This window comes from Stenella coeruleoalba, assembly GCF_951394435.1.
Source record: "Stenella coeruleoalba genome assembly, chromosome: 10".
Taxonomy (NCBI): domain Eukaryota; kingdom Metazoa; phylum Chordata; class Mammalia; order Artiodactyla; family Delphinidae; genus Stenella; species Stenella coeruleoalba.
The window spans coordinates 35,985,459-36,007,528 of record NC_137156.1 but is presented as its reverse complement, the minus strand read 5'-3'; the positions used below and the strand labels follow the sequence as shown (position 1 = coordinate 36,007,528).

Genomic DNA, 22,070 nt, shown 5'->3' with positions numbered 1-22,070 from the left:
CGGATATAAATGCAAAAACTTACACAAAATATTAATAAACTGAACCTAACAGTAGACAAAAGCATAGCAGACCATGCCTAGGTTGAGTGTATTCCAGGTACAATGTCAGAAAAGCTATCAATGTCATTCAGAGTAACAGAGTAAAAATGAAAAATCATAGATCATCCTAACACACATTAAGAAAGTGTATAATTAGGGCTTCCCCTGGTGGCGCAGTGGTTGAGAGTCCACCTGCCGATGCAAGGGACACGGGTTCGTGCCCCGGTCCGGGAAGATCCCACATGCCGTGGAGCGGCTGGGCCCGTGAGCCATGGACGCTGAGCCTGCACGTCCGGAGCCTGTGCTCCGCAACGGAAGAGGCCACAACAGTGAGAGGCCCACGTACCAAAAAAAAAAAAAAGAAAGTGTATAATTTAAAAAACAAACTTAGTACTAGTAAGGGAACTTCATTACCTAAAAGTTATTGTGAAAAAAAGCTTCTAAGAAACATCATTCTAAAACTAACACAACATTGTAAAGCAACTATACCCCAATAAAAATTAAAAAAAGAAAGAAACATCATTCTAAATGGGGAAACATTAGGAGTATTCTTTTATTACCACTACTATTCAACATTGTACTTGAGATCCTAGATACTGCAATAGGACAAGAAAAGGAAATTAAAGACCTAAAGATAGGAGAAAAAATTGTCTTTAGTTGCAGATGATGTGGTTGCTAGTGGAGAAAACTCCAAAGACTCTAAACAGACATATTATAGCATTGATAAGAGAGTGATAAGAATATCAACCATGATGGGCTTCCCTGGTGGCGCACTGGTTGACAGCCCGCCTGCCGACGCAGGGGACACGGGTTCGTGCCCTGGTCTGGGAAGATCCCACATGCCACGGAGCAGCTGAGCCCATGAGCCATGGCCGCTGAGCCTGCGTGTCCGGAGCCTGTGCTCTGCAATGGGAGACGCCACAACAGTGAGAGGCCCGCGTACCGCAAAAAAAAAAAGAATGTCAACCACGACAATAATAGAAAATATAATTTTAAACATGACACTGTAACTCTGAGGATCCTAGCATAAAGCAGAATTCATCCCAGATGGTTAAAATAAAGAATTTAATGAAAGGACTACTCACAAAGGTGTGGGCAGACTTAATGGTCTCAACAATGAACAGTACAGCACTCAGACTAGAAACACTAGGGATCCATAACCATGCCTAGGGCCAAAAGGACCTGGGGAGGAAATTAAGTTAGGAGTCCAGTTAAGGCACCATGGAAGACTGGCTGCCCTGTAGGAGTTTTAGCTCTGAAGGGAACTTAGCTACAGTCAAAAACCCAGCATAGAAATAGAGCAGGGAGCAGGAAAAAAAAACAAAACAAAAACCTGATCTCCTTGGCCAAACCCATCAGGAACCCAACAGGCAAGGGACCCTGGGTGATGTAGTCCCTAGGGGCCAACTACCTAGAGCAAAGAACGGGGCAAAGGAGGGAAATGGCTGTGGGAAGGTGGGGATGTGAACAAACAAGATGTCAATTCCCCCAACTTGATACAATGCAATAAAATCCCAACAGATACACAAACAATGAACAAAGGGAATTACAGAAACTATTCCATTTACAACAGCATCAGAAAGAATAAAATACTTAGGATTTAACTTAACCAAAGAGGTGAGAGCCTTGTACAATGAAAACTACAAAACACTGCTGAAATAAATTTAAAAAGACATAAATAAATGGGAACACATCCCATGTTCATGAATTAGAAGACTTAATGTTGTTAAAATGTCAATACTACCCAAAGCAATCTACAGATTCAATGCAGTCCTTAACAAAACCCCAATGATATCTTTTGTATAAATAGAAAAACCCATCCTAAAACTCATATGGAATCTCAAGGGACCCCAAATCATCTCGAAAAAGAACAAAACACTGGAGGTCTCACATTTCAATTTCAAACCTTCCTACAAAGCTACAGTAATCAAATGTGTGGGATTGGCATAAAGACAGACATAAAGACCAATGGAATAAAACAGAGCCCAGAAGTAAATCCTCACATATATGGTCAAACGATTTTTGACAAGGGTGCCAAGACCATTCAATGGGGACAGGACATTTCAACAAATGGTGTTGGGAAAACTGGATATTCGCATGCAAAAGAATGCAGTTGGACCTAAATGTAAAACAATAAAACTCTGAGAAGAAATCATAGGAATAAAGCTTCATAACATACCCAAGAAATCACTGCTGAATCCAATGACCCAGAGGCACTGGCAACAAAAGAAAACACAAACTGGACTTCATGAAAATTTAAAAAAATTGTACATAAAAGACACTATCCACAGAGCAGAAAGGCAACCTACAGAATGGGGGAGATATCTGAAAATCATATACCTGTTAAGGGATTAATATCTAGAATAACAGGGAACTCCTAAAATTCAACAACAAAAACAACGCAATTCAAAAATGGGCAAAAGACTCAAAGAGACATTTTTCCAAAGAAGATATATTAATGGCCAATAAACACATGACAAGGTGCTCAACCACTACGGAAATACAAATCAAAACTACAATGCAATACTACCTCACACTTACTAGGATGGCTACTATTAAAAAAAAAAAAAAAAAACCCAGAAAACAACAAGTGTTGGTGAGGATGTGGAGAAACTGGAACCCTTCTGCACTGTTGATAAGAATGCGAAATGGTATAGCCCCTGGGGAAAACAGTATTGAAGTTCCTCAGAAAACCCAGAATTACCACATGATCCAGCAATTCCATTTCTGCATATAAACCCAGAAGAACTGAAAGCAGGGTCTCAAAGAAATATTTGTACATCCATGATCACAGCAGCATTATTCACAACAGCTAAAACATGGAAGCAACCCAAGTTGACCAATGAATGAATTACCAAAATGTAGTGTATTCATACAGTGGAATATAATTCAGCCTTTAAAAGAAATTCCTCAATATGCCACAGCATGAATGAACCTCGAGGACATTACGCTAAGTGAAATAAGCCAGTCACAAAAGACAAATACTGCGTGATTCCACTTATACGAGGTTCTTACAGTAGCCAAAATCATAAAGCTAGAAAGTATAATGGTGGTTGCCAGGGGCTGGGGAAGAGGAGAATGGGAGTCATTATTTGATGGATATAGATTTTCAGATTTACAGGAGACTGGAAATAGATGGTGGTGATGGCTGCAAAATGTGAATGTGAATACTTAATACCAATGAGCTGTACATTTAAATAAGTTGGTAAATTTTATGTGTATTTTAACACAATAAAAAAAAGGAAAAAACCTCCCAACAGAATTTTCCAGGGAACTTGGTAGGCAGATTCTAAAATTTCCATGGATGGACAAAGCTTAGAATAGCTAAAGCACTGCTGAAGAATAAAAAGGACTTGCCTTATCAGATAATGGACTTATTATGAAGCTACGGAGATTAAGACTGTATGATATTGACACAGAGATAGACAAACTGAATAGAACAGAACCCAAAACAGACCAATGCACACATGGTAGATTTATGGAGGAAGTGGGAACTATTTAGTAAAAGGAACTAGAAAAAATGACCATTCACATGGAAAAAAATGAAACTGGAGTCCCTGAAATTATCCACAGATTAAAGACTTAAAAGCAAAAAGCAAAACTTTAAATATTCTAGTAGAAACATAGGTAGTTGTTCTGACCTTGGGTGAGGTGTTTCATTAATAAGTACAAAAAGCACTAACCATAAAAGACAGAACTGACAAATTCAAGAACTACCATTGTCAAAAGAATTGTTACACAAAGTATGGCTTGCTTTTCAAATTGGAAGAAGACGTTTGCAACATACATCAAGAACTTGGAACAAACCAATATGAAAGGATAAATAACCAAATAGAAAAACAGGCACGTGATACGATTTGGCATTGAAGAGAAAAATAAATATACACGGCTAATAGGTGACAAGATGACTGACCTCATTCTAAACAAAGAAGCACAAGTCAAGACCACAATAAAATAGCATTTTATACCCAGTCCACTGGCAAAGGTCCAGAATGATAATACTGAATGTCGGGGAGGATCCAGGGGATCCTTAGGTACTGCTGGGGACAGTGTAAAGTAGCACAGCCCCTGGAAGACAATGCCGAATGGTTCGCCAAGATTAAACATTCACGTATTCAGTAACCCAGCAAACTCCACTCCTAGAGAAATTGTATACCGAGACACATGAATGAGAATACACGTATTTAAAGCAGCACTGTTTATAATATCAATAAACTGGAAACAACCCAAATGTTCACTAACAGGAAGTGTGGTGTATTCATTTCATGGAACAGGAGGTCGCAGAGAAAATGAACTGCAGCTCTGGATGACATATGTTCATTTCAGTTGCGTCAAAAGAGTGATTCCTGAAAGACTGCACACAGCACGATTCTTATAAAGTTCAAAAACACCATCTCAGTTTTAAAAAGCAAGGGAATGATAAACACCACGTTGAGGAGTGTTTCCTTGGGAGGGAGGAAGTACAGGGTAGGGAAGTCCACAGAGGTGGTTAAAGATTCTTGCCAGGGTTTGATTCTTCCAAAAAAATTAATGAGGTAGTGGGTTTCCTTAGGAATTCATAACATTATTAAAACATGTAAATAAATTTGTATGAATAAAGTAAAAAAGGCCATGCACGGATCAATAATGAGATTATGTCACAAACCCAGGATTATGATTTAATCTAATTCTAGGTAACTACAGTCCATCAAAAATAAAAGGAAACAAAAAACTTCACGCCGGGCTTCCCTGGTGGCGCAGTGGTTGAGAATCTGCCTACCGATGCAGGGGACACGGGTTCGAGCCCTGGTCTGGGGGGATCCCACATGCCGCGGAGCGACTGGGCCCATGAGCCTGCGCGGCTGGAGCCTGCGCTCCTCAGAGAACAAGAGAGGCAGCGATAGTGAGAGGCCCGCGCACCGCGATGAAGAGTGGCCCCCGCTTGCCACAACTAGAGAAAGCCCTCACACAGAAACGAAGACCCAACACAGCCATAAAATAAATAAATTTAAAAAAAAAAAAAAAAAAAAACTTCACGCCATTTCAAAGCCTTCAATGGCTGCTCTCCATTGCACTAGGCCTCTTATGGGCTCTAAGCTGTGAGACCTGGATGCTCCATCATTCATTTCTTCAACATAACGGACGAAAGGAAGGGAGGAAGGAAGGACAAAACAGGGAAAGCCTGCAGGACTGAGTGATTCTCCAACTAAGCTGTCATCTGACAGCGGAAGTCAGCCTTGAAATTAGAACCCCAAATCCTTCCTCTGCAAACACTGCCAACACTATCACAGTATTGATACTTGTATGTTTACAGGCATACCTTGGGGATATTGTGGGTTTGGTTCCAGACCACTGCAATAAAGCACGTATCACAATAAAGCAAGTCACATGGGTTTTCCTGGTTTCCCAGTGCATGTAAGAGTTATGTCTACACTATCCTTGAGTCTATTAAGTGTGCAATAGCATTAGTCTAAAAAAAAGTACATACTTTTATTAAAAAATACTTCATTGCTAAAAATTACTACTATTAAGCCTTCAGGGAGTTGCAGTAGTAACAAAGATAACTGATCACAGATCACCATAACAAAAATAATGAAAGTGTTGGAAATATTGTGAGAATTACCAAACTGTGACACAGAGATACAAAGTGAGCAAATGCTGTTGGATAAACGGCACCGATAGACTTGCTCGATGCAGGGTTGCCACAAACCTTCAATTTGTAAAAAAAAAAACGCAGTATCTGTAAAGGGCGGTAAAGCAAAGCACCATAAAGTAAGTGTGCCTATAGTTCCCCTCTTTTAATTTCTTTTGGAAAATCTCAAACCTTCACCATCCAACGTGGCAGCCGCTAACTACACGTGGGCATTTACATCAATGAAAATAAAGTTCCAAATTCAGTTCCTCAGTCACAACAGCCGCTTGTGAAGCCCAAGGCTGGCTACCTTATCAGACAACACAGATAGAGAACATTTCCATCACCCCAGAAAGTTGTATTGGACAGCACTGCCTTACACCCAAGAAAAGGAGGGAGGAGAGGAACTTGTTCATACACAAGCCGGGATGGAGGAGTGCCGGAGCGTCTTGGGGTTGGTGGAGGGGATCACAGACGGCTGACGGAGAGCTGAGCTGTCTTCTCAGGTGGAGATCGACAACACCAGTCCCGGGGCTGACAGCCTCAGGCAGGGACCCCGAGTGACCAGGACAGCCTGCTTGGTGAAACCAGCAGCCCCTTCACTCTGCGCCCCCGGGGTGGGGTCCCTCGAAACTCTCAGCTGGGAGGGCGGGGCAAGTGCTTAAGAACATGCCCCTCCACTTACCCCAGCCCTTCTTCCCTAATAGCCCCACCTGCCCTGCCCTTCAGGGTGATTTTGCTCTGAAGAAGTACCCCTGGGGAGGATCAAAGGAGCTAGGCTGGGAGATGTCAAAGTGTTAGCAAACACATCAACTGCCATTTGTCTTGGAGCACTGGGGGAGGGCCTGGGGAGGGGTAGAGTTCCCCCCACCCCACCCCTGCCCCATCAGTGCACACCCTTAAAGCAAGAGATAAACCCTCCAAAGTCAGTCACTGCGGCTGGTCCCTGTCCTAACCAGCATCTATGTGGTGATAAACCCTTGCCAGCCTCACGCTACCAGCCAGGACCAACAACCCAGGGCCATCAGAGCAGGAAAGGCTGGGAGGTGACCAGCGCATAGATTAGGACACTGAGGCCCAGGGTGGGGCAGGAACCTGCACAAGTTCACACGGCCAGGGGGTGGAAGAGCCCAGAGTGGGAACAGGGCTGCCGCCTCTCCTGGCTCCCTGGCCTCCTACTAAGCAAGGTGGTGGCTTCCGTGGAGACTCTGCATCCTCCCACCTGCACTCAGTCACCCCTCTCTGACCAGCAGTGATCACAGGCTCGCCCACAGGCCCTGGACAGAGGGCAGATGAAGTGCCCTGACCGAGGGGGCTGGGGCCTGGCAGCCAGCCAGGTTTGGTCCTTTCCTGGAACCCAGGCTGCTTTTCAGGCTCTGAGGAGCTGCCTGAACAGGGGGTCAGGTCAACTCCCCTGGGCCAGCATGTGTAGCCTAGGAATGATGGCAGGATTCCAGATCAAGCGATCGGTGGGGGTGGGAGGGAGCTGGCCACAGGGAAAGAGGGAGGAAAGAGCTTGCAGGGGTCCCTGGGCCCCTCCTCGGGGCTCCCACAGCACCTGGGCTCCTCACCAGATGGTGGCAGGCTCCAGGGGCTGCTTCCGCCAATGGGCTGGGGGTCCCTGAAGGCTGGGCCTGCAGCTCACTCCCCTCTGACGCCAGCACAGTGCCGGGCACGTAAGAAGGCGTTCCAGAGAACGTTTACTGAACCAGCAAGTGAGGCAGAGAGCTGGGGGCTGGGAGATCCCACCCCGAGCAGCTGGAGCCGGGGCCTCAGCAGTCAAGAACATGGAAACTTATTTTCCTCGGATTCCATCTTTCACAATTAAATGCTCATGGTCTCTGCCTGACCTCGGGGCTTAGAACCAGCCTATGGCAAGAGGCTCTGCTGGGCCATACACAGCACTCGCCACTAGCTGGGCATTTCCTTCTCATTTCCTCCCAAGGTCCACCCTATAAGGTAGGTTACCCTGTCTGAAGGCTTAGGACGGACTTTAAAAGTTGCTCAAGATATACTACTAGGGCTTCCCTGGAGGTGCAGTGGTTGAGAGTCTGCCTGCCGATGCAGGGGACACGGGTTCGTGCCCCAGTCCCGGAAGATCCCACGTGCCGCGGAGCGGCTGGGCCCGTGAGCCATGGCCGCTGAACCTGCGCGTTCGGAGCCTGTGCTCCGCAACGGGAGAGGCCACAACAGTGAGAGGCCCGCGTACCGCAAAAAAAAAAAAGATATACTACTAGTATGAGGTGCAGCTGAGATTCACACGTGGACACGTCATCCTTCAGAGATCGTATTTTGAACCACCTTCACTCATCCAGCAAACACCAGTGAGCCCCAACTGTGTGTAGGCGCTTCCCTAGGTGCTCGAAACACAGCTGTGAATAGAACCTGCCCAGCTCCATGAGAGCTTTCATGCTAGTAAATGAGGAGACAGACAAAAACCAACCAAATAACACCACGTGATAGAGTAGGATTGCCACACTTTTTCTGTTAAAAGGCCAGACAGTAAACACTTTTGGCTTTGCTGGCCATATGGTCTTTGTGGCAACTTAGCTCTGCAACAGGGGAGATATGTAAATGAGTGGGTGTGGCTATGTGCCAATAAAACTTTATTAATGGACAGTGAATTTTAAATTTCATATAATTTTCAAGTGCCACAAATGCTATTCTTTTGATTTTCTTTTTCAATCATTTAAAAATATAGAAACTATTCTTAGCTTGCAGGCCACACACACACAGGTGGTGGCCTGGTTTTGGTCCATGGTCTGTACCCTGCCAACTCCTGGGAGACAGAGCAGCTGGGGTATGTGAGGGGGAATTTAGACAGAGCAGCCAAGGAGGTCTCCCCAAGGAGACGACACGGGAGCAGACCCCTGAATGAGGCAGGCAGGGAGCCCTGTGCTCCTGGCAAAGGGAACAGCGTGTGCAAAGGCCCGGCAGCATGAATGCAGGGGAGGACGGAGGCCAAGCGGCAGGAGAAAGGTCTCTGCGGTTGACGGGAACCGGATCACGCGGGCCTCCAAGCCCTGGTGAGGACTTTAGTCTAAATTTGACATCAAACCACTGGGCTCTGGCGCTTACCAGCTTTGTGACCTTGGGCCAGTTACTGAACTTCTTTGTGCCTCAATTCTTTACAAACTGGGAATAGGAATGGTACCTGTCTCAGAAGGCGTAGGACTCTGTGAGCATAAAGCCGAAAGGAGTGTTAGCTTCTGATATTAATATTGGAGCCCAGCTAGAGGAGGCACAAGCTGGGAGAGGTGGTGACGACTTCTGTCAACTCACCCACGATGTCCACCACGTCCGGCCGAATGAGCGGCTCCCCGCCCGTGAGTCGGATCTTGTCTACACCTTCTTTCACAAAGAGGCGGGCCAGGGTTAGGATCTCCTCTGTGGTCAGCAGGTCCGCCTTGGGGGTCAGAGGGACACCCTCCTCGGGCATGCAGTATTGACCTGAGGGGAGGGAGGGGACGTGGAGGAAGGAAGTGACTGCAGCAGTCAGGCTGCGATGTCACCAGTCCCCAACTCCCCCACCAGGCCACGAGTGTCTCCTGAACCCCACCCCAGCCATGAGGAAAGACCCGGCCAAGTCTGAGGAGGCACAAACCCTGGGCCAGATTCTCTTTGGGGCTCACCACTCTCACCTACAAAATTTAACACCCCTTCCCCAACTGGCCTTGCTGTCCCTCAGGGCTTAAAGATGATAAATGAGGCTGACAGCTCAGCCTGGCTGGAGGTAGGGCAGGCCGAGACATGGAAGGCCAGGGCCCTGGGCCCATTCCTTCTGCCATCGTTCATCTCCTTCATTTCATCTGGTTTTGACAAACAGGGACCCTTCTCTATGTGTCCTAAGGTGAAGGGGGCTGGGAGGTGCTCCCTGGCCTGGGCAAAGCTGCTCTCCTCTGTGGCTACACATGTTCTCACACCCAGTTTGTCTCCTACAGGCGATCATCAGTCCCATTTCACAGGTTGGAAAACTGAGGTACCACCTGTTCAGGGCGAGGTAGCAGAAGGGGATAAATGAGGCGAGCCCTGGCCAGCGAGGGGGCACCACCTCCTCCCATCAGTTCCCATGGTACGGGTTTAATCAGTACCAGTGGTCAGGATCCGCTAGGGGGTCATTCAGTCAAATCAGTGAAAGGTCCAGAATTGGTCTTTTAAGATGGAGCAGATTAGGTAACAACATCAGAACATCAGTACTGCACGTAATGGGTATTGTTTGGTTAAACATTTACTACACATGCACGTATTTATGGGCCATGAAGTAAATGTATTTCTTATTGTGAGCTACAGTGAGAGAAAGGAAGGAAGAAGAGAAGGAGGGAGGGAAGGCAGGCAGGACAGATGGACAAACACACTTCGGAAGCCCCTCCAGCGGTGGATCTGGCCCAGAGCACTCCGCGTGGGGTTATGAAACAAGGACTCTGTGTACTAGCCTGGCCCCAGACAACTCGTCTCACGGGACTGGGGTTGGGGTGTCTTTATAGCTGGCACTGCTGCCTATCTCACTTGTTTACACCGTCCAGCAGTCCTCATGCCACGTCCTGAACCGTGGGGACCGCAAGGAAACAGGAGGGAGGGGAAAGAGCCCCGAAGAGTGGGAGATCCCAGGCCAACCTCAATCCTAAACCCAACAGCAATTCTGTTCTCCAACCTAATCCCAAGTAGAACCCAGCTTCCAGAATCATAAAACTCACCCTTGACCCCTACCTTGCCCATGAACCCCACCTGGCAAGCAAGGAAGAAGGGCAGGTGGAGTTTTCTAGAAAGAGGAATGGGGAGGATTGAGAAGGATTCCCAGACACGGGGTGATTTAGGGGCTACTGCAGCAGAGGGACAGGAGCCCAGGAGGGCGACTCACATCTGAGGTTGCACTTCTCGGTGAGGGAGATCCGCAGGTAGCTGTGGCGCCGGCCGAAGCTGTCGGTGAGGAAGGCAGAGAAGGGGGCCGCGTGCTCCCTCAGGAACCGCCTCCGTCCAGACGGCACCTGCGACAACAGGGGCTGGGGGAGAGGTGCGAGGAGCGCCCACCTGGGGAGAGCAAGCCCTCTCCCCTCGACCATCTCCTCCCTCCTCTCTGACACCCGCGCACACTGCTAGCCTTTCCATCCACATGGGCTCCGCAGTCCTGGGGGTCTGGTATTCTCCTCTTATTTACAGGTTTGGAAACAGGCTTGGAAGGAAGGACGTGCCCCTCCAAGGTCCCACACTCAGCCCCAGGGTGGAGGACCCCTGCAGGGTGCAGCTGCCTACCGGCCGGGCAGCAAGGCACAGGGAAGGGCACTAAGCCCCAGCCGGGCCCCACCTCCTCCCTGCTACCCCTCCCTCAAAGGAAGCCTATCTGGGAACAGCCATCTCTAGCATCTCTTGGATGGGTCACTGGGAGGGCAGGTGCCATTTGGCACCTGGCAACCACGCCACCAGACAAGCACGTCCAGAAAGGAGGAGGGAGACAGCAGGTAGCTGAGAGGGAAGGTGGCCTGGGACACGGAAGCCACTTGTCCAACCCAGACCTCTCATTCCTTACCTTGAGCTCGAAACAAAGTCACTCACTGTGAGGGAGGGGGTGTCACACAAGCTGCCTTCCCCTTGCGGATGGGGGGCTCTCTGGGGCCTCCTCAACACCCAGGAGGACCCAATAGGCCACACCCCCAGGAGCAGCCGGGGGCCACGCCCAGCTGGGCAGGGTAAACCCATGGGGAAGGCTCCCCTCCCACAGAAGGCCTTGGGCGGAAGACAGCACACTAGGGGGACCCACAGAGGGAATGAGGCCACCAGCCTCCAGGAAGGGAGAATGGAGGTGCCAGGATGGCCACCACACTAACCCCGTGCCCAGATTGCTTTAGTCCTTATCCTTCACCCACCCGTGGCCAGAAGAAAGGATTAAGGACCCACTGTTTGGGGTATAAGGAGAGGAGATGGCCCGAGGCTCCCCGCAAGGCCCAAACTCATCCTGGGGAGAGAAAGGAGGCAGCCAACCTCGCCCTTTCCTAAATCTGAACGTTTGTTCTCTCTCCCCTCCCCCATCCCCCCATTTAGAACACAGCCCTGGGTCATGACATGCTGATGAGATAACTGCTCCACAGAGGTTAACAGTTTGTAAGGCATCTTAAGGTTTCCAAAGAATGTTCTCTGTTCCATCTCCACACCTAAAGGGATTATTATAACCAGCTCTTGAATGGGGTCCAAGAACACCCGTGGCAGAACCAGGATTCAAATCCAGGCCTTCTGATTCCAAGTTCTAAATTCCTTCCCCTAGTTGCATAGGGTGTGTCCAAGAAGGTACACGGGATGGTACATAGGGCGGGGAGAAGTCATTTCTTTAGAACAGAGAAATTATGACTGTGGTGGTCATCCGTGAGGTCTTGGGGACACACTGGGAAAGTTCTCTAACTCCTCCAGGCCTGCTCTCCCAGCTGTTAAATAAGAACACAGTTGTGGGCTAAGGTTGTCTTGCTGTAAAGGAGGGGGTAGTCAGGACACTGGTAGGGAAACACTCAGGATTCTCATGATCTTGTAACCTAAGAAAGCAGGCCTCCAGCCCTCCTGAGGTCCAGGAAGAAACATTTACTTCAGAGACCTCCTCAGCCCTGGCTACATGTTAGAACCATCTGGGGAGTTGAAGAAAAAAGTTCTACTGGAGACCAGCTGAATTCAGTCTCCAGATGCTGTGTTTTTCACTTCTCCAGGTGATTCTAATGTGTAGTCAAGGGCCACTGACTGACTCAGGAAGTAGAAGGGATACAAGGTAGAAGGGGGTGCTTCATGATTTTCCTGGGTCCATAAAACCGACCTCGCTCTGCCCGCCCCAAGACCGGTTTCCCACATCCTCTAAGAAACCCTGCTCACAGCCCCATGACGAGAAAGTAGCCGTCATTTCCCTGAACTGCAGTCTGAAATAATAACAACAGTGTTCCTCCTTCCCTACTCACCCCACTGCCTTTCCACCAGTACCCTTGGGGGTGGGGCAGGGACACTTCAGAATCACGTGTCCCACCCCGGGACTTCCCTGGTGGCGCAGTGGTTAAGAATCGCCTGCCAATGCAGGGGTCACGGGTTCGAGCCCTGGTCCTCGAAGATCCCACGTGCCGCGGAGCAACTAAGCCCGTGTGCCACAACTACTGAAGCCCATGCGCCTAGAGCCCGTGCTCTGCAACAAGAGAAGCCACGGCAATGAGAAGCCCACGCACTGCAGTGAAGAGTAGCCCCAGCTCGCCGCAACTAGAGAAAGCCCACGCACAGCAACGAAGACCCAACGCAGACAAAAAAATAAATTTATTTTTTTTAAAAAAAAGAGGGCTTCCCTGGTGGCACAGTGGTTGAGAGTCCGCCTGCTGATGCAGGGGACACGGGTTCGTGCCCCGGTCCGGGAAGACCCCACATGCCGCGGAGCGGCTGGGCCCGTGAGCCATGGCCGCTGAGCCTGCGCGTCCGGAGCCTGTGCTCCACAACGGGAGAGGCCACAACAGTGAGAGGCCCGCGTACCGCAAAAAAAAAAAAAAAAAAAAAAAGAGTCCCATCCCCATTGGCCACCACAGTCCAGGAGCTCAGACACCTGGGAATCAGCAGCTACTCACAATTCAGTGATTTGTTAGTCCCCCCAGACCTCACCTCCTCACTTGCCAAGATGCCCTCCTCACCCTAATCTTCACATCCTGGGAGAGGTGGCTGGGTGAGGGAGGAGCGAAACTAAAGCCGGTAATAGGGAGCAAGTGAGAGGACCCAGGAGCATGACTCAGCAGAAAGCGGAGAGGGAGCCGAGGAATGGGGCAACCCAGAATGGAATTAGGCCCCCACGGGAGGGGAGGCCAGATTTCACTTTTGAGACCTGGAGTGACCTTATCTAGATTCGTTCAGACTCTGTACACCCAGTAGCTGACGCAGCCTCCTAAACACACACACCAACACCTGACGCAGCCTCCTAAACGCTCCCTCCCCTCCCCTCCCCTCCCCCTCCCCCTCCCCTCCCCCTCCCCTCCCCCTCCCCCTCCTCTCCCCCTCCCCTCCCCCTCCCCCTTGCAAACTCCTCAGTTGGGTATTAACACACCTCATCCCTGCCTCCTCCTCCAACACTGCATGCCCTACTTTCCTTCTTCCATTTTTTTTCTTCCCTTTAAACTCCCTGGAGGAAAAAATATCAGCACCAGTCAAAGGAGCCCAGAATCCTGGGAGAATTACTGGGCAGATGAGACGGCAACGCCTCTCGCCCAGGCAGGGCTAGGACATGTCAGAAGTAGAACACCCTTAGGTGCTCGTATTCTCCGGCCCCGGCCTGGATCAGGCTGTTTCCCCTGGGTGGGAAGCCTTCCTGCCTGACTCTGTTTCCCGGTGTCATAGCAGGTGTCCAACCGCTGTGTCAGTGAACAGACAGGCAGGTCCCTAATCCAGAGGGAAAGATGGTGTGTGGAAAACCCAGTTGCAATGGGGTTGCCATGCATTTCTAGGCTGGTCTCTACTGTCAAAATGGTTTAGCCTCATACGGTGGTTCTCAGCTTTTGTTACACATTAAAATCACCTGAAGACCTTCTAAGACGTGCTGATGCCAGAGCCCCAGCCCAAAGATTCGGACTCAGCTGCTCTCTGGGATGGGGCCCTAGTGGTTTATCTGAAACGTCCCTGTTCAGCTCTGTAGCCCAGGCTGAGACCCACTGGCCCTGCCACACCAGGACCCAGTGCCATTTTAATCCGGGGTGATTGTGGTCCTGAGCATAGGCTTCGGGAGCAGGTAAACTTGAATTAGAAGCCTGGCTCTGTTACCAACTAGCTGTAGAGCTAGTTGCTTACCATTCTCTAAGCCTTAGCTTCCTCGTCCATAAAGTGTGGGAAATGATCCTACCTACCTCAACCGGAGGAGTTCCTGTCACACGGTAGGTGTTCAGGACTGCTCCGATTCTCTTAATCTAACTCCTAATTACAAATAACCGTTCATCATGTATCCATGGAGGGGCACTCTGTGTGTGTGTGTGTGTCTGTGTGTCTGTGTGTGTGTGTGTGTGTGCGCGCTGTGACTAGTTTTCCCACTCTGTCAGCTTCCCTCGTCTTGCAAAGCCCTACTTAATGGCAGAGGGCCCAAGGCTGGGGTTTCAGACCTGCTGTCACACCACTCAGAGCAGGACACGTGGGGTCTGAGCTTCCCGAGAACCACAGATACTAGTGCCACAACCAGGAACTAGGCAGCCTACCACATGCTACTGGTTATATCTTGTCTACCAACCCAGTGCAGACTGGGATGGAGTGGTGGGGAAGAGTGGTAGGAAGGAGTTAGTTAAGGGAGGGACCCTGCCCTCGAAGTGCCTTCCCTAATATTCACTAACCTTGGGCCTTTGATCTGAATGATAAAGGCCGACCCCCAAACAGCTCTGGAGCGTAGACACTAGAAGAGCAGGAGAAAAAGAGCACAGGCCAAACCCAAGTATCACTGGCCCTGATTTACCTGCTCCTTGGGAGGATGTATACCCAGCGTGGCTCAAAATTAATCTCTATTGAATGAGGGGACCTGGCAAAGTGCCCAGCTCCAGGCTTTGACCTCCGCTCCCCCTCCAGCCCCACCCTAAGTGTGAGGTCTTCACACCTGTGGCTCCCAGCAAGGATAAGTCACACTTCACTGAAACAAAGCTGTTGAGGAGCTGGGCAGGTTGGAAGTCCAGGCAGTCCCCTGAAAGGTCTCCTTTCCTTCCACGTGTGACTGCCCCGCCCCGGCCCTCCTCATGTACCAGTCCCTTCCTGCACAGCCCTCTCCCATGTTGTGTTCTCTCCAGCCCCCTGAACAGCTGGGTGCCTTTGCCTGGCACAGAGTCATCCTTTCCCCTGCCCCAAGGAAGCAGGCCCAGGACCTGAGGCCAGCCCCTTGTCGTCCCAACAAAGCCTGCACGGAGCCTGAGAGGGAGAAAGAAGGGCGTAGTGCTTGCAACTGGGGGAAGCCCTCTGTCTTGCTGCCCCAAACAGGCCGGAGGGAGCTGTCTCCCCTACCCGCCTCCCCTTTCCACCTGCAGAAGCTCCTCAATCTGCCCCGGGACCAAGCCCAATGCCCCCATCCACTGTCCTCACAGCCAGCTCCCTCCCCTCACTGCACAACTCTCCCACACCTACACCCCGACACACAGACAACAGCCGGGGGCTTTCGCCGTCTCTCCAAGCACTTGCTATCTCAAACCAGACCTCAGGGCCCCACGTAGGGTATGGGGAAAGACACCCTACAGGAAGGGAAGGGAGGACAGGGCTTCCAGATGCCCCCACCCCTGCTCCTGCCAACTGGCAAGCTCGGTGGATTGGTTGAACATACCTCTGAGATTCTCCTAAGGACATTCTGTGCCCTCCCCTACTGCGTACAGATGGGCTAGTCCATCCCACTGGTTTTAAAGACAGGAAGAGAGGGGAAGAGACAGGCCCAGGAGCCTGGTCAAACTGGGGGCAAAGCGAGCATGAAAGCTTGGGGCTCCCTGTCCAGTGCTCTGTCACGTGCACCCTCACCAGATCTGTTTCAAACAGCCAAAAAATACCTGCTAACTCTACTGCCTGCAGAGCACCAGCTAAGCACTGTACCGAGAAAGGCAGGGGAGCACCCAGCACCCAAGGAGCAACCTGTCTGCTGAGGATAACCCTGGTGGGGAACGTCCAGGGTGGGGGGTCTGTGATCAGATAGTTGACAGAATGACTATCCTGAGTGTCCAGGTGGGAGGGGACTTAGGGGACACAGTATGTGGCAATGGCGGCAAGAATAATTACAACAAACATGTGCAATCCACGTGCACAGCACGTACATGTGCCAGGTTTTGTTCTAAGTATATATATATAAAAATTATGTTAACTCCTTTAAGCCCTATAACCACCTTATGAAGTAGACACTGTTATTCCCATTTTACAGAGGAGAACACTGAGGCACTGAGAAGACTTGCTCAAGTTCACACAGCTAATAAGTGGTAGGGCTGGGATTCAAACCGAGGCATTCTGAGTCCACCTTCTTACCTGCTAACGCTACCTGCCCTCACGGTGTAAAGGTAAGGGTAAGAGCAGCCTCTCTTCTACTCTCCCCACAGAAAAGAAGCAGGAGCACAGGTGCTAGAGTTTGAGCTCTGGTTCCCTTACTTTACAGCTCAGCGACTCCAGGGAAGTTAACTTCCATGAGCACCCTCACCTGAAAATACAAACTCTACTCACTTCACATGGTTTATTGTGAGGACTGAGAGACCACGAATGAAGCCACTTAGCACAGGATGAAAGGTTCAAAGTAAATTAGGGGCAAGGGGGAGAAGAAACTTCCCTTTTCCTGAATTCTTTGAAGATCTCTCATCTTTGCTTTCCCATTTTTCCCTCCACAAAGTTCAGAGTTCAAGGATACTGACAAACTTCTCCACCTCCCAGAAATGGGATCTGCTTATCTGAGGATCCCACGGGTGGGGGGAAGGGGGGATCAGATCTGGAGAAAGCAGGTCAGGCTGAGGCCCTCCCCTTGATTGAGCAACAGCAGGTGCATGATCTGATGAATCCCAGAACCTGAAGCCCTGAGCCAGGAGGTGGGAAAAGAATGACCAGATCAGCCTAGAAAAGGCGTCACCAAAAAAGAGATGCTTCTCCCCAAATGATTCCCTGACAACATGGACAAAACAAATTTAAAACTTCTTATGCCGGAAACCCCTCTGAGAAGCTGTTAAGGACTGAGGGGGGCTATCCCAACCCTAAAGAGATAGCGGAGTCCCTAACCTGCAAGAGCCCAGGTCCTGACTCCATTCTCTAGAAAGAGACTGAAGCCTCTTAAGGGAAATGAAGATGAAACAAAAAGAGTCAGTGAAGGACGAGTCACACAACCCTGTGACTACAAAGTGACAACTGACTACTGGCAGCACCAAGGTGACATTTTTAGTCAGTGCCACACTATGAAGTGGGGTGTCACAAAAACACCTGATCACACACAACCTCCACTGGGGGGCAGGGAGGAAAATGTTTAAGGAGGCTGGGTGTGAGGCAGGGCTGAAAGGGGTACTAATAATATCTCATTGGTCCCAGAGTCCTGCCGCCTGCTCCCCCATCTCTAGGAGTCACTCAGACCTGGAAGGGGGTTGCACGGATGGGTGGGCAGGGAGGTTTATAAGCCAGACCCCAAGGAGCGCCCCACCCCGCCACCCCTCGTTGGGATACCGGGTGAGACTGGGCAGTCTATCTAGAAAACATCATTCCACTCCTCTCCCCACCCCTAAATAAGCGCTGAGGAGTCCCTCGCAGAGGCAGACACCCCTCCCAGAAGCAGCTACCGCGGACGGGCCGGGGTGCTTCTGGGCATAAGGTGCAGCTGCCAGGCCACCCCCTCCCCAAGAAAGTGTGGATGCGGGAGGCTCACCTCCACGGCAGGTTGGGAGGGCTCCCCGGGGTGTGGCTGCGTCACTAGAGCGCCCGAGCTGCAGCTCCGGACGCTGGACCTCAGGACCCGCCGCAGCATCCGGGACACTGGTTGGGCCGCCATGAAGCCTGTCCGGCAAGTCGAGACTACACTGGGTAGCCGGCTTTGGGAGCACGCTAGCCCGGGACTCGCTGCCCCGGGTCCTCCCGGCAGGGGCGTGGTGGGGGCGGGGCCATACCAGCCAATCGGTGAGGGCACCGTGCCGCGCGGCCTTCTGGGAGTTGTAGTCCACACCCTCTGCTCCTATCCCAGGAGGCTAAGTGTTCTAGGCCTTGCAAAGCACAAGTTCAAACTCACCCAAAGATCTTCAGTCTTTTCCTACAGGCGGATCTGGACTTTGTGCCAGTCACACCACGACCTAAGTGCTTTAGGGTCAGGTGAATGAACTTTAAGGAGGTACCAAAAAAGTGGGTTATCAAGATAAATAATTTTTTTTTTTTTTGGCGGTACGCGGGCCTCTCACTGTTGTGGCCTCTCCCGTTGCGGAGCGACGCTCAGGCTCAGCGGCCCAGCCGCTCCGCGGCATGTGGGATCTTCCCGGACTGGGACACGAACCTGTGTCCCCTGCATTGGCAGGCAGACTCTCAACCACTGCGCCACCAGGGAAGCCCAAGATAAATAATATTTTAATGCAATATTTTAAAAAGTCAGGGACTTCCCTGGTGGCGCAGTGGTTAAAAATCTGCCCGCCAATGCAGGGCATACGGTTCGAGCCCTGGTCTGGGAAGATGCCACATGGCACAGAGCAACAAAACTACTGAGCCTGCGCTCTAGAGCCCAACTCCTGAGCCACAACTCCTGAGCCCCCATGCCACCACTACTGAAGCCCAGGCACCTAGAGCCTGTGCTCTGCAGCAAGAGAAGCCACTGCAATGAGAAGCCCGCACACTGCAACGAAGAGCAGCCCCAGCTCACCGCAACTAGAGAAAGCCCCTGTGCAGCAACGAAGATGCCACACAGCCAAAAAGTAAATAAATAAAAAATTTAAAAATAAAAAAAAAATAAAGTCAGAATCAATGCAAAACAATCCATAATAAACAAAATATCAATATTTTATATAAAAACAATAACTGATCCTGCATGTTTACGACTTACGACTTCCCTAACTCCTTTCACTGTTGTCTAGGCCCTGATTGTAGGATGGTCAGCTCCCTTCTTCAAGATACACTTCTCCAGGGACTTCCTTGGCAGTGCAGGGGTTAACACTCTGCACTTCCACCGCAGGGGCTGTGTGTTCCATTTCTGGTAGGGGAACTGAGATCCCACATGCTTTTTTTTTTAACCAAAAAAGTTAAAAAAAAAAAAAAAAACGATGCATTTTGCCAACTGTGCCCCCAAAGGAAGCTAACAATCTTGGCCTCTCTGTTTAAAAAAGTATGTAGCAAGAAGTCATAAAATGAGTAGATATCATCTTTGGAATACTTCCTACACACCAAACACCATGCTAATGACATGGAGGAACCTTAAATGTATATCACTTAATACTTACAATAATCCTACAGTTACTAGAATGTCAATTTCGCAACTTAGGAAAGAGAAGCTTAGAGAGGTTGGGTAATTTTCCCGAAGTCACCTGGCTGATAGGTGGCAAAACTGGGGTTTAAACCCAGGACAATATGATTCCTAAAGTCAAGATTCAGTATGTATCAGGAATTGGGAAGGGTGGGGGGTGTCCCTTTCTCTCTCTCAAAAACAAAGAGCTATATAGTCTTTAAGGTTTTTCATGGAACACACACTCAGTAATGAGTCTACGTACTAAGAATCTTATGCTCAAATAGGCCTATCTGTTGTATCCAAAACTGTCATCATGGAATTGCAAGAACCAAACGCTGAATAGCATCATGGGAAACTCACCTTTAGTCTGATGCTAAAATCCTAGCTTTTCTGAAAGTCTCATTGCATTTGTACAAGTCAGTTGTAGTCAGTTATCTTTTCCTTTCCACTAGTCTATCAATTCTTCAAGACCAGGATCTACTTCCTTATTTCCTAATATACACTTGGCAGCTAGAATCTTTCAGTCAAAGTTCAGACAATACATGCAGGGGGTGAGAGTGTGTCTGAGTACATTTGAGACAGTAGGACAGGCCTCACAGAAGTCTATTTGCAAAGGGCCTGAGGACCATGGAGGACTGTTCAAGCTCTGTCCATGGCTAAGCTGGATGCCTGTCTTCCCTCCCCCACCCCCATCCAAAAGGATCCAGGACAAAACTTGGAAACAACCAAGATGTCCTTCAGTAGGTAAATGGGTTAATAAACTGTGGTACATCTAGACAATGCAATATTATTTCAGTGCTAAAAAGAAATGAGACATCAAGCCATGAAAAGACATGGAGGCACCTTAAATGCATATCGCTAAGTGAAAGACGCCAATCTGAAAAGGCTCCCTACCGTATGATTCCAATTACATGACATTCTGGAAAAGGCAACACCATGGAGACAGGAAAAAAATCAGTGGTTGCCAGGGCTTAGTGGGAAGGGATGAATAGGTGGCGCACAGAGGACTTTTAGGACAGTGAAGCTACTCTTTGTAATATCACAGTGATTGTACAGATCATTATTCATTTGTCCAAACACACAGAAGGTACACCACCAAGAATGAACCCAATTGTAAACTATGAACTTTGGGTAGTTGCGTTGTGTCAATGTAGGTTCATCAGTTGTAACAAATGTACCACCCTGGTGCAGGATGCTGATAGCCAAGAAGGCTGTACATGTGTGGAGGCAGGGAGTATGTGGGAAATCTCTGTAGCTTTTTCTTAATTTTTCTGGAACCTAAAACTTCTTTAAAAAATAAAGCCTTTATTTAAAACAATCCAGGATTGGTTTCCTGGGCATATGCCTGTCACTGCCTCTCTCTCATAATAGAAGCCTCAAGTATCCAGCCCTCATTCAGATCCCTCCTCATTCCATCGGTAGCTGTGGACTCTCTTTGCAAGTTTAGGCATTTTAATTAAGTAATGAAATTTTAAAATTTTTAGAAAATATTGTTTCAACAATTTCTATAATTTCTCCTCTTTTGGACCTTGTTCACGATGTTCTCCATTTGCCTCTCCAGACCCACTCCCTGAACCTCCCCACCCCGCTCTGGGGACTAGGACATTGACGTCTACCAACTGCTTGGATGGCATCATCCAGGCACCCTTGTCTCTGGTTTCCAGATGGATCTGGCTAGTAGGAGGCACAGGCAGGAGATTAGGGAGCAGAAAGAGAAGTCAGAGTATTTATTTCTCCTGCCTGTTTTCTCTTGTTTGGCACTGACTATGCCTTTCTACAACTATACCTGGCATTGCATGGCCCTTCTGCCATGAGTCCAGCTCTCATCAGGTCCAACAACACCATTTCTAGCCATTACCCTTCAGGTTGGGTGGGGTTGCCTTTCCTCTGTTGATGGTCACAGATGCCTCAACAGCAGTGGGCACTCTTAACTCTGCCCACACCTCAAAAAATGGTCCCTTCAAAATCCCCACCTAAGTGTGCTCTCTGTTTCTTGCTGGTTCCATGACTGACAAAGGATTCAAGGACTTCTCCCTCCCGTAGTACCCTAGATTCACCCTTGTTGACAGTGGTAATTACAACAGAGTAATGGCACTGCACCACCAGGGAAGTCCCTGTGCCTCACCTTATATTTAATAATCCAGCAAAATCCTATTTAATTGATTTTTCACAACCACCATCCTGTGCAGTAGATAAGACAGGCCCATTTACTTTTGAAAACCCAAGAAGTTATTTGCCCAAGGTTAGGCAGTGATCTTGCCAGTGAGGATAGGGAGCCAGATCTTCCTGCTCCAAGCCAGGCCTCCTCCCAGTCTAGCACGTGTCTTATTCACAGACGCTTGCCCCTCCTTGACTGCTCTAGCAAGGGAACATGTCACATGCAGTGTTGTCAGCCCAGCCAATTTTGGCTGTGTCCCAAATGAGCAGGAAACAACTTCTGAGGTGTTTCTAGAAATGTCAGCCTTTGATACCCTTTGTTTCATTTCTCCACCCCAGTAATTACCCCAACTTAATTTACTAAGCAGCAATCGTATA

At 49.3% G+C, this 22,070-nt stretch overlaps 1 protein-coding gene across 8 annotated transcripts in view; it reads right to left on the bottom strand.

The window, feature by feature from the left end:
• The window catches only part of MOCS1 (molybdenum cofactor synthesis 1), a 177,645-nt gene that overhangs the window by 17,714 nt on the left and 137,861 nt on the right, over positions 1-22,070 (bottom strand). For 4 of the 8 annotated variants that reach the window (XM_079934705.1, XM_079934706.1, XM_079934704.1 and 1 more), the window contains 2 exons: positions 10,509-10,567; positions 8,933-9,100 (listed from right to left, as the gene is read on the bottom strand). In XM_079934705.1, the coding sequence (XP_079790831.1) occupies positions 8,933-9,100; positions 10,509-10,567 (227 nt within the window). Of the gene's footprint in view, positions 1-8,932; positions 9,101-10,508; positions 10,636-17,981; positions 18,175-22,070 lie in introns of those variants that run through there. The other 4 variants (XM_079934710.1, XM_079934703.1, XM_079934709.1 and 1 more) reach the window with 2 other exon arrangements.